Raw genomic sequence first — 12,700 nt, forward strand, 5'->3', positions numbered from 1 at the left:
GAAGCTTGGAGAGGAAGATGGAGCTGTTGTGAAACAAGTTCATCTCTCAAGTGGCCAACAGGAGATCTGGGCTCTGTCCTGGCCCTACCCTCAGTGGGCCGCATGAGCCAAGACAGGGCTCTGCTGCTATCTGGGGAAACCCCTGTAAAATCTTGTTCTGATAGGAATGGAATTGAGTCATTCATCAATTCATTTCAAACAAAATCCCAAGATCCCATGTAATGGGAAACTGATCCATGTCCAACCCTCTAACTTTCCCAATGACTCCCTATACACCTGATCCAACTGGGGCACTTTTTGACTCTGAGATGTCTGCCCCAGGGGGTAGTGGGAATTGAAAGGTGAATATCAGTTCTGGGAACTGAAGATTACATCATTTAAATAACAAAAGGACAAGCACAGGCTGTGAATGGAATCACTTTCCCCTCCAGGATTCCTTCAGTCCTCACCTCAACACTTTGGAAGATGAAAAGATGCAGGCTCCAAGAGGTTAAGTGGTTCATCCAATTCATCTAGGCCTCAATTTATACAGAGGTCAGTGACTGATGTGGGGTCACTCGGGAGAGACTTAATCTCCCAGCTTCCTACATCACACCTTCCCACTGTGCTTGGATCCCGCCAGCTTGGGGAGCCAGTCCTGGACTTGGGACCAACCCCAGGCAGGTCAGATGCTCTGTCGCCAGTGGGGGAACCAGTGAGACAGCTCAGACCATCTATCCTTTGGCTGGGGAAGGGAGGAGCTTCTTCCAGGGTGGGCGTCAGAGAACCTTCAGGGACGCTGTGACTGTACTCGTGCAGTACGCTCTTCGTCTGCCATCTCTGGTCTTAAAACCCCCACCTCCAACCTCCAAACAAGCAGGTGGGAGTCCCCCCAATACACATTTACATACACACACACATATGTACACAGAGATATACACGTGCGCACACAGGCACACATAAAACAAGTACACACAGGTGCACACCTACACAATGTTATACAAGAGGCTCTTGGCTAACACAGGATGTAAGAGCCACTCCTTCACCATTACTTTGAATACCGCTGTGGAGGTGGTGTCTTGCCCCAAGCCCAGGCGAGCCAAGAAGCTCCCTATCAGAAAACCTGCTTGAGAAATGCCTCCTGAGCAGAACAAGGGGATGAACAGACGGGGACAGCGAAAGGAAGCTGAGCGCCTATGTGTGAGCATGTGTACACGTGTGTATATGTGAGGTCCAGGCACTAGGGGACGGGGGAGAAAAAGGGGCCATCAGAAGGACATGAGTGGAAAGAAGCAGAGACGATGGACACACCCCCTCCAGGACCTCTCTCTTGGCTTCTCCCCTCTCCTCCCTCTCCCGGCGATTTCTCTCGAGCCCAGGCTTTGCAGCACCACGTTCTAGAGCTTGGGGATTGACGACTCTCCCGGACTGTGGCGCCTTCCTCCCCGACCCCATTTAAACAGCAAGGGAGCAGGGACCCCGCCAGACATGGTGCGGAGTCCTGGTCTCTGGATGAACGAGGAGTCCTTCCCTTTCCTACGCGTCCTCTCTGTCTACCTATCTCGCAGGGCCGGTCCCTACGTCCCGGCCATCTCCTCACCCTCTCTCCGCCGCCCGCTGTTGAGGCTTCTGCCCCTTTAAAGCAGCGTCCCCCGGCCGGTTATTGTCTCGCCTCGCAGCCAATCGGCAGCGCCGTTGGGGGCGGGGGATCCGGCCTCCCGATTGGCCGCCGCGCGCCCCGCCCCGCCCGGGATCCCGGGAGCTGTCCGGCCGCCTCGGTGCTGATCCCGCCGCCGCCCACGGGCCGCCAGCCGCGCGGAGAGGGCACTATGAGCGGGGGCGTCTACGGCGGAGGTGAGCGAGCCTCGGGCTTCCTGCTGGAGCCGGAGCCCTGGGCCCCGAACCCGTGCGACCCCAGCTCCGGGCACCCCGAGGCCTGTCAACTTGGCGCTCGAGCGGGCACAGTCCGGGGCTTGGGTCCCGCGCCACCTCTGCCTTCTGTCCTCCCGGGACGCCTCGCGGGCAGCGAGTCCAACCTCTCCACCATTCAACCCACCGCCGCCGGGACCCCGGCCCCCTCGTTTCCCTCCAAGGAGAGTGGCCTGACCAAGGCCACTCGGCGAGACGGGACTCTGTCTGGGTTGACACCCGCTGCCAGCACCCCGGACTCCAGGCCTAGCTCCCACCTGCCCCGGGGGGCGCTGAAGGTGGCGAGACCGTGGCTCTGTCCCGCCCTCCTCTCCCAGCTGTCCCGGGGGAGAGAGTTTGAGGGAGGGAACCTGACAAATGTGTCTCCCCGCACAGATGAGGTGGGGGCGCTGGTCTTTGACATTGGCTCCTTCTCAGTCCGCGCTGGGTACGCTGGGGAGGACTGCCCCAAGGTGAGCCTTCCAGCCCTCTCCCCAAATCCCAGGGGCTCCGGACTCCCCTCCAAACTTTCCGGGAACCTAGGGCTCTCACAGCCCAGCCTCTGCTGAGCGGGAATGTTGGAGAACCCCCTGGGTGGGGCTGCACGGGGGGCACGAGTGTGATCCCTCTCCCTGCCCCTCCTCCCCCCTCAGGCTGACTTCCCCACCACGGTGGGGCTGCTGGCCGCGGAGGAGGGGGGCGGGCTGGAGCTGGAGGGGGAGAAAGAGAAGAAAGGGAAGATCTTCCACATCGACACCAACGCCCTGCACGTGCCCCGGGATGGAGCGGAGGTCATGTCACCCCTCAAGAACGGCATGAGTAAGGGGCTCCTACCCACTGCCTCCTGACACAGACCCGGAGCCCACTCCCCATGACCTAACACACACGGAGTCCTCCTTACAGCTTCCCAACCCAGGGGCCCACCGGATTCCTGGGAGGGGGGCGTTTCTGCAGGTGCAGGCCTCACTTCCCCTCCCCTGGACTTGGCCTCCTTCCTTCCTCCTTCCTTCCTGTTCCTGACCCCTGCCTGCCCACCCACATCTCTCCACGTCGGCCTCCTGGCCCCAGTTGAGGACTGGGAGTGCTTCCGCGCCATCCTGGACCACACCTACAGCAAACACGTCAAGTCCGAGCCAAACCTGCACCCGGTGCTCATGTCCGAGGCCCCGGTGAGTGCCTCGTCCAGCCCCTAGCCCAGCCCTGGGGCCCAGGCACTTCATTTCCGCCAGTCACCCTTCACCTCCTGCCTCTATCATCAGTCATACTGCCTCCTCCCTTGTCAGATTTTCCTTCCAACTTCTCAGCTAGTCAACCACTTCCTTTCCTTCCTGGCTTAGTCTCCACCCCTCCCTCTTTCTCCTCCTCTATCCACTCGCTCTTCCCCCAATCCATCTTAAACATGCCCTTTTACCACCCCCACACCCCCAATATGTACATAAAGAGTCAATTTGCTTTATAGGGTGTTTTAAGAAAAAAAAACTGCCATTTCTACCCCCCTCCTTTCAAGTCCCCCTTCCCAGAGGCAACTGCTTTTATCTCTTTTAGCTAAATTTTTGGGGGGTGTTTCCTTCCATGTCTCTAAATATCATGCTTAGATTGCTGCTTGTAGATTTTTTATTTTTAGGCATTATCTATGGACTTCCCACTATAGAAAATGAGCATTTAGTTTGATTTCCTCCTCTAGTTCACACTGCATACATTCCTCATTCCCCACCTTTAAGTATAGTTGCATTTTAATTTGTTTTCTTCAAAGATCAGTATTCAGTGTTTACTCCCTTATTTCTATGTATGCTAATGAAGGCTGAGCCAGGCAACAAACTATGATTACATTTCTTTTCCTGCACAACTTTTTGTTCTTCCTTAAACAGATATTTGCTTGGTTTTTACTTTGCTTAGTTTTCTGTTTATCAATAATGTGACCTTCAATTATCCACCAGTTACTACATCTTCTCTCAAAATACTGATTCCTTTAGGTATGCTATCAATTTCATTTTCTTGAAAAAATCACTCCAGGAGCCCACTGACCTTCTCCGCTTTAGACTATCTGCCCTCTACACCTGACATCTCCCTTCACCATCATCTTAGGGAATCCTTTTCCTTCTCTCCTATGTTAGAAGCTCTGTTTCCTGTATCTCATGAATCCTTTTGATTTACTTCCTTGTTTCAGCTGCCCAAGTCCCAGGGACCCTTCTCACAGATTCCCACAGCCACCTAATTCCCAGTTTAGGGGCCCAGTAACTTGAGTAACTTCCTTAAAAAGGTCATAGGAAGTAAAATTTTTAAGATCTTGCATGTCTGACCTTAGACTGATAGCTTGGCTAGGTATAAAACTCCAGATTGGAAATTATTTTTCTTCAGAATCCTGAAGGCACTTCTTCATTGTCTTCCAGCTTCTGTTGTCATCATTAAGAAGGCTGAAGCCATTTGATTCCTGATCACTTGATGTGGTTGTTTTTCTTTCTGAAAATTTATAGAATCTTTACTTTGTCCTCAGTGTTCTGTAATTTCACAATGATGTGTTTTTATATTGGTCTATTTTCATCCATTGCTGTAGGCACTCAGTATGTCCCTGCGATCTGGAGACCCAGGTCTTTCAGTGTAGCAAAGATATTTTGAATTATTTATTTGATGATGTAGTTCTCTCAATTTCCTCTGTATGCTCCTTGGGAAATTCTGTTATTTGGATTTTATGCCACCTGAATTGGTTCTCTAATTTCCTTTTCTTTTCTCTTCTGTTTTCCATCTTTTTATCTTTTTGCTCTAGTTTCCAGGGAATTACCTCTCAATTCCAACTCTTCCTCTGAGTTTTTCATTTCTGCTCTTGTATTTTTAATTTCTAAGGACTATTTCTTTTTCCCAAAATGTTACTTTTTATTCTTGTTTCATACATTCAATATAATCTTTTATCTCACTAAGATATTACTGGTTGGTTTGTATTTTTTGGAGGGTGGGGAGGCAGTTTTTGTCTCCGTGTATAGTCTCATTGTTGTTTTGTTTCAGTACCCACCACTATTTTTTGTCTCTATTTCATTTTAGAGGCTTAGCTCAATTTTCTGGGAATCCTTGGTTATTTGCTTATGTTTAAGTGTGGGAAGAATAAAAAGCTTATTAGAAGCTGTGAGGCATGGATAGGGATTGTTGACTGTAATCTTTCCTATAGGAGTGATCTGATGGGGCCATTTGTTTGGCTGCCTCTGATATCAGCATTTTTGGATCTTTGGTCTGATCCCACAGAGAAGACTTCCAGGCTGAAGAGAGGCTTGGCCAGCCCCTTTCTGGGAGCCAAGTGAGGGAACAGGGCTGGGGTTCTCAGCATTCAGTATGCACAGTGTGACTTAATTTTCCTGTTTAAAGTACAGTGTCCTCACTTCCAACTGTGACAAGTGTTCCAACAGTTCAGAGACTCTTTGTTTTATTCTCTCCAGAGAATAAACCTCCAGTCTTCTGCTGAGGTCCAGGTAGGGCAAAAGCCCAATGATAAGAAGTTGGAGAGAAAGTGTTGGGATCTGTTACTTGAATAACTTTAAACAATCTTATATTAGCTTTCCCTTCACTTCTACATCCAGACAAACCTGAAACTACCAATTTATGAGCCCTTTGAGGACTCTGCAGTTTAAAACAGAGTTGTTTCTGGCTTTTTCCACTACAAGCTTAGGAGTCAGCTTTCCTGAGTCTAAGTCTATTACCATTCACCTATCTGCTTTCCAACTTTCAAAATTTTGTTGCTATTTTCTCATTTCTTATTATTCCCAACCTTGAGAGTTTTTCTTTTATAATTATTATTATTATTGAGATGAAATCCACATAATGTCAAATGAGCCATTTTGAAGTGACTAGTTAAGTAACATTTAATGTATTCACAATATTGTGCAACCATCACCCTCTATCAGTTACAAAACATATTTATCATCCCCAACAGAAACCCCATACTCGCTAAGTAGATAGCATTTCCCCAACCCCAGCTTCTTGGAACCACTAATTTGTGTTCCATCTTTGTGGATTTACCTATTCTAGATATTTCATATAATTGGGAACACATAATATGTGACCTTTTGTGTCTACATCTGAATGTTTTCAGGGTTCTTTTCACATTGTAGTATGTATGAGTACTTCATTCTCTTTTATCACTGAATAATATCCTATTGTATGGGTATGCACTCTTTTGTTTATCCATTTGATGGACATTTGGGTTGTTTCCACCTTTTGGCTCATGTGAATAACACTGCTAAGGACATTCCTGAGCAAGTACCTGTTTGAGTCCCTGTTTTCAATTCTTTTGGGTATATACCTAGGAGAGAAATTATGGGGTCATATGGTAACTCTGTGTTTACTTTTTTTTTTTTTATTAAATTCAGTTTTATTGAAATACATTCACATAGCATACAATCATCCATGGTATACAATCCACTGTCCACAGTATGATAACATAGTTATGCGTTCATCACCACAATCTATCTCTGAACATTTTCCTTACATCAGAAAGAACCAGAGCAAGAATAAAAAATGAAAGTGACAAAAGAACACCCAAATCATCCCCCCATCCCACCCCATTTGTTCTTTAGTTTTTATCCCCATTTTTCTACTCATCCACAGCAGTTGATCCATTTTACATTCTCACCAGCAACTTACGACAATTCCCATTTCTCCACATCCTCACCAATACTTATTTTGTTTGTTTTTATCACCATTCTGATGGTTGTGAAGTGGTATCTCATTGTGGTTTTGATTTGCGTTTCCCTAATGGCTAATGATGTGGAGCACCTTTTCAGGTGCTACTTGGCCATTTGTGGGCTTGACTTTTAAAGTTGCTCCTTTATCATAATTTTGCTGGGATCTTGGGAGGGAAAAAAGGTTAAATGCTTGTATTCAATCCACCATTTTTTACCCAGAATCCCTCTTCCCCATCCCTCTTGCTTCTTAGTTGATTAGAATGGGGAAGAAGGCTGGGAGCAGGAGGAGGCTAAAGTGTGTGTCGTACAATAAGGAGCTATTAGGATGGGAGGACAAGAACCTGTGACTCTAGATCCAGCTCTGCGAAGAGTTTTCTGTGTGATCTTGAGAAAGTTACTTTCCTTCTCTGAGCTTTGTTTCCCTTAACCAGGTTTGGACTCTGACCTTTAAAATTCATCACAGTTCTCACATTCTAAAGGTCTGTGTGGATCAAGGGGCCTGACCCCTGTCCCCCAGTCTGTCATGTGTGTGTATGTGTGTGTGTGTGTCCTTGGGTCTGTACCTCTCTCCTTCCTGAATCCTCCCCTCCTGCACTTTCTCCCCAGTGGAACACACGGGCCAAGCGGGAGAAGCTGACAGAGCTGATGTTCGAGCACTACAACATTCCTGCCTTCTTCCTATGCAAGACGGCTGTGCTCACCGCGTATCCTCTGGGTTGAGCTTCCCTGTCTGGGTGGAGGAAGGACAGGGTGGGGTGCACGGTGCTCTGAGCTGGGGCTGGGCCTGATCCTCTGAAGCTCAGTTTCCTGGGTGGGCAGACCCCTCCCCTAACCTCAGCAGTGCAGAAAGCCTCTGGGCTAAGTGCCTTGGACCCTGGGGTGACCAGATTGGAGCCCCTTTCCCATTTCTTGGCTCGGGTTGAGCCAGGTGAGACCTCCAGGAAGAGAGAGGGTTGGGCCAAGCAGGCAGTAGGTTCTGAGTCTGGAGAGAGGGAGGGCATGGGTGTATGATACTAAAGCGTTTCTTTCCCAAACAGCCCATCAACAAAAACTTGAAACTTTAAGGATCTGCCTTGCAGTGAACCCTGTGTTCAGCACTGAGGCAATATGGACCCTAACTGCAGGGATCCCACAGGGCCTAGACCCAAGAATAAAGTGGCTAGGAGCTCAGAGGACAGGACTAGAGGGAGAAGTTGTCATTCAGACAGGAAGTGACTGGGTCTCGGGAGCCTTTCTCCAGGAGACGGGTCATAGGCAAGATCTGCAGACTGGGCTTGGGGCCTGGGCCCCAGAGAAGCAGAGAGGGACAAAGCCAGCCCTGGGTCCCAGCCCCTTCTCTAGCTGCCACTGTCTCTTTGACCTACGTGACCAATGCCAGCTTCGCAAACGGACGCTCTACGGGCCTCGTGCTGGACAGTGGGGCCACCCACACCACGGCCATCCCAGTGCATGATGGCTACGTCCTGCAGCAAGGTGGGGCCTCGGCAGGGGTCGGGGGGAGGGCTTGGGAGAGTCAGTCCCTGACACCTGCTCCCCTTCCAGGCATCGTCAAGTCCCCCCTGGCAGGGGACTTCATCTCCATGCAGTGCCGGGAGCTTTTTCAGGAAATGGCAATTGACATCATACCGCCTTACATGATCGCAGCCAAGGTGGGGCCTCTGGGGAGCCCCAGAGCTGCAAGCTCAGGGTGCTGGGCACCATACAACCGGCCACCACTGGCCCATCAGATAGCAGAGCAGAGGGCAGCAGGGCTCCCAGAGGACCCCGGATCCGGTTCCTCATTTTGCAGTCGAGGAAGCAGAGCTTTGGAGAGGCTGAGGGACTTGGCAAAGGCACACAGCCAGCTGGTAGTGCAATGTGTGGGGTCCAGTGGGGACGTGGGGGGTGGTACTGGGGTTCAGGTGCCATCTCTGCCTTTTAAGCTCTGCGTGACCTAAAGCCTGACGTTCAGGCTCCCGGAGCCTCAGTTTCCTCTCCTGTAAGTGGAGATAAAGCAGACAGGTCTGTTGTGAGTGTTCATGAGATACTGCATGTAAAGGGTCTGCCCTGGACCCCCACGGGAGGCCCTGCTCAGCATGTGGGGGCCCCTTGGGCCTCTGGGCTCCCACTGCATCCCCTGGGCCCTCAGCCTTCCCTGACTGGGGCCTTTCAGATCAGCGGTGCCCCTGGCACGTGTGGCACACAGGGGACAAGCTCTCCCTGTTCTTTCTTCTCTGCCAGGGAAAAGATAGAAACATTTTCTATGCAACAGACCCCAGCGCTGCTTGGCCGCAGAGCCAGCCGGAGGCTGGGAATGAGGCATGTGGTCCGAGCAGGCTGGTTGAGTGTGGGATGGGGCAGGGAGCTCACTGGTTGTGCCCCCACAGGAGCCTGTACGGGAGGGTGCCCCCCCAAACTGGAAGAAGAAGGAGAAGCTACCCCAGGTTTCCAAATCCTGGCATAACTACATGTGCAATGTGAGGCACTGGAGAGGGTCCCCCTCCCCCAGTCCCCCGCCCCTCCCCAGCTCCTAGTCACCTGCCATGAGTGGGGGTGGGGTGGAGGGGCTCAGGAGGGAGGCAGTGCCCTCACCTCCTCCCTGGGTTCCCAGGAGGTGATCCAGGATTTCCAGGCCTCCGTGCTGCAGGTCTCCGACTCTCCCTACGATGAGCAGTGAGTGGGGCCCAGGGCCAGGGCGGGGGAGAGGCCAGTACCTGGTGCTGGGACAGCTCGGTTGTGGCCCCCCACCCGGTCCTCCACGAGCACCCCAGGCAGAGTCTCGCTGCTTCTGGGCAGGGTGGCGGCACAGATGCCCACAGTGCATTACGAGATGCCCAATGGTTACAACACGGACTATGGCGCTGAGCGGCTCCGCATCCCCGAGGGCCTGTTTGACCCCTCCAATGTCAAGGTCTGGCTGGCTGGAGTCCCTGGATCCTGGGGAAGAGGGGAGTGGGGTGAAGGCCTGTAGTGGGGGCTGGGAAGATGGGTCAGAGGGCCCCACGCCCAGGTGGCCTTTCTCCGCAGGGCCTGTCCGGGAACACTATGTTGGGGGTGGGCCACGTGGTGACCACCAGCATTGGCATGTGTGACATCGACATTCGGCCGGTGAGGCCCGAGGCTGGGGCGCTGGTGGGGGGGGGATAGTGGGGGTGGGAGGGACTGCTCCCTGAGTGCTCCTGCCCCCTCCCTTCCCCAGGGCCTGTACGGCAGCGTCATTGTCACCGGTGGGAACACACTGCTTCAGGGCTTCACTGACAGGCTCAACCGGGAGCTTTCCCAGAAGACCCCGCCGGTAGGATCCCACCCCCGGCCCACCGCCCTGGGCCCCGGGCCTGCCCCTGTCCTGCAGGACCGAGCCCTCCCCCCTCTTCCCACACGTCAGGGGTGCCAGCCACCAGAGCAGACCCCCTGCCCCCGTGGCTTCCCAGCTGTCCCCTCCCCAGCCCTGTCCCTTCCCAGAACCCAGGTGTCCGCTTCCCCCAGCCCCTCTCTCCCCGCAGAGCATGCGGCTGAAGCTCATTGCCAGCAACAGCACCATGGAACGCAAGTTCAGCCCCTGGATCGGGGGCTCCATCTTGGCCTCGCTGGTGAGAGGAAAGGGGCCTGGCCCCCTGGGGAGGGGCAGACCCGGTCGGCTCCCCACTGCCCCACCTGCCCCCTCTTTCCTACATTCAACAAATATTTGGTTTAGAGAAAGGTCAGTCGGTGCCCCCAGAGGGACGAATTTTCAGTTGGGACACAAGTCAGGGGGCAGGGGGACAGGAAGCTGGAGAGGGTGGTTGGGGTGGGAGCATGCTGCTAGCTTTGGGTGCCTGGGAGAGACACCCGCTGTGCTGGGAAAGCAGAGGGAGACGCCCGAGGGCCAGGCCAACGGAAGGCGGCGGCCACAGGCTTGCTGGGGGAAGACTACATCAGCCTGCGCAGGCCTCAGACTCGGGGCTGGTGTGCGCTGGGGACCAGGGAAACTCGGGACGAGGCTCCTTCTGTAGTCTGGGAGTCAGAGAGTGGGCGCTAATGAGGCAAATGGAAAAGGGAGGCAGGGAGGTTGCCTCGAGGGCAATGGGTGCTGGGGGGACAGAGGCAAGATGCCGAGCCGGGAGCTGGAGATGCAAACCGGATCTGGCCGGTGACAGTTGCACAGAGGGGTCCCCCCAAAGAGACAGCAGGTGGGTCAATCTAGAGGGTGAGACAACTAGACAGGAAGTTGTCACAAAGGGTGGGGGTGTCCTTTCAAGGGAGGGGACCTGATCTAGTTCAGGGGTCGTGAAGGGCCTCGGAGGAGAGCCGGCCTTTCAGCTGAGGGGGTTAAGTAAGAACTCAAGAAGCAAAGAGGAAGGGAGGGTGCAGAGCCAGTGGGAAGAGCTCAGGCCAGGCCCAAAGGTAATGGGAGATGTGGTGGGATCTGGGTTTAAAAAGCTCACTGGGCTTTTAAAAAAAATAAAAAAAATAATAAATATAAAAATAAATTTAAAAATTTTTTAAATAAAAAACTAAATTAAATTTAAAAAATAAAAAATAATTTTTAAAAAAGCTTACCGGGGGCTGCAGAGCAGAATGGAAAGCAGGAAGGGGGCCACTGGGGTCTCGGCTCCAACTGGGGTACAGCAGAGGGGTGGAGACAGGTGTGGGTGGAACTGGGAACTTATCAGGAGGGATGGCTGACAGAATGAGGACACTGTTTGGATATAAGAGCTAAAACGGGGAGGAAAACATCGTGGGAACATCAGGGGAGCCACATACGCCATTTCAAACTTTCTAGTCGCCACATTTAAACAGGGTAAAAAGAAACATGTGAAATGAACTTTTAACAATACATTTTATTTAATCCATCCAATATATCCAAAATATTATTACTTTGGTGTGTGTTGGATATAAAAAGTTATTACTGAGATATTTTGCATTCTTTTTTCAGTAGTTAGTCTTCAAAATCTGGTGTGTATTTTGCACTGAGGGTACATCTCAGTGGCCACATTTCAAATGCTGGTGCCTGCTGCATGGAAGGGGAGAAAGATCAAAATGGCCACAGGGTGTCAATTCAAGGGTGGACATGTTGAGTTGGAGGTCCTAGGGAGAGGCATCTAAGACACAGTTGGGTATTTGGGTCTGGAAGTCAACGCAGAGACCCGGCCTGGAAATAGAAGACTGGGGGCATGTGGTGAGCTCATGAGTTGAAGCCAAGGAAGTGAATGAGATGGGCCAGGAAGGCGTGTTGTGTAAGCCAAAGAGAAATGGGGACAGAAGCCAGGGACAAAGGGATGCAAACCATCAGGCAGAAGCTGAGCAACCATCCAAGAGAAGGGGCAGCCAGATGCCCAGCGCAGGAGACCCTCTGGTGGGGGGTGGGGGGGTGGGGGGCCAGAGTGAAGCCAGAAGTTAGGTGGTGACGGGATGGCCAGGGTGGAGAAAGACTCTTCTTGGGAATGAGGGAGACTTGACATGTTCCTAAGCAGGGGTGGAGAGGGGAGACCCGATGGGGGAGGCAGGTGAGGGGACGAGGTGTTGGGGTGCAGCTTGGCTGTCCCCGGCTGTAAGCTCCATCACTCAGCTCAGGGACACTGCGGGGCCCAGAAGCAGGTGGAGGCTCAATAAATATTTGTTGAATGAATGAATGACTGATCAAACATTCTGAAGGGGGGTATTCTCCTTCTGAATATGGAGGAGGGGCCGGGAACAGGGGCGGGGAGTCTTGGGGAGGCAGGTTGGAGGCGGTGGAGGGTTTGAGCGGGCTCAGCGGGGGTGTGAGGGTGGGGAAGGCCGCCCCCTCCCTCCAGGGCCTCCCTGGTCACCGAGTTGTCCCCTCCACCCAGGGCACTTTCCAGCAGATGTGGATCTCCAAGCAGGAATATGAGGAGGGCGGGAAGCAGTGCGTGGAGCGGAAGTGCCCCTAAGGGCCCCCCCACAGGCCCGTCCGCAGTGGGGGGTGGGTGGGAGGGATAAGGTCCCCCACCCCCGGCCTCCAGGAGCTCAAATCGAAGCTCCCTAACCCCTCATGCTCATGTCCACATGCCATCCCTCTTCTCTTCCTCTCTCTTCCTCTTCGATTGTGATGTTTCTGAGTTGAAAGGAGTAAAAATGTTTTAAGAAAAAAACTAGTTTGGCCTCCTTGGGGTGGGGAGTGGGGACAGGGTCTGGAGGGAGGCGAAGGGAGGGCCACACTTGCA

General features: G+C 52.6%; 1 protein-coding gene across 2 annotated transcripts; it reads left to right on the plus strand.

Annotated features, from left to right (window-relative positions):
* Nucleotides 1-1,699: 1,699 nt before the first annotated feature.
* ACTL6B (actin like 6B) lies at nt 1,700-12,582 on the plus strand. 2 transcript variants are annotated; one of them, XM_037814502.1, is made up of 14 exons: nt 1,701-1,833; nt 2,284-2,360; nt 2,541-2,706; nt 2,956-3,056; nt 7,164-7,261; nt 7,936-8,030; nt 8,100-8,206; nt 8,924-9,013; nt 9,148-9,209; nt 9,333-9,447; nt 9,564-9,644; nt 9,736-9,831; nt 10,040-10,126; nt 12,347-12,427. In XM_037814502.1, the coding sequence occupies exons 1-14, from the start codon at nt 1,809-1,811 to the stop codon at nt 12,425-12,427; spliced, it is 1,281 nt and encodes a 426-aa protein (XP_037670430.1). In that variant the 5' UTR covers nt 1,701-1,808. The 2 variants fall into 2 exon arrangements, with proteins under 2 accessions (XP_037670431.1, XP_037670430.1); XM_037814503.1 differs by lacking the exon at nt 9,564-9,644 and having other exon boundaries at nt 1,700-1,833; nt 12,347-12,582.
* Nucleotides 12,583-12,700: the final 118 nt, after the last annotated feature.

Source organism: Choloepus didactylus, chromosome 21 (genome assembly GCF_015220235.1).
Source record: "Choloepus didactylus isolate mChoDid1 chromosome 21, mChoDid1.pri, whole genome shotgun sequence".
Taxonomy (NCBI): domain Eukaryota; kingdom Metazoa; phylum Chordata; class Mammalia; order Pilosa; family Megalonychidae; genus Choloepus; species Choloepus didactylus.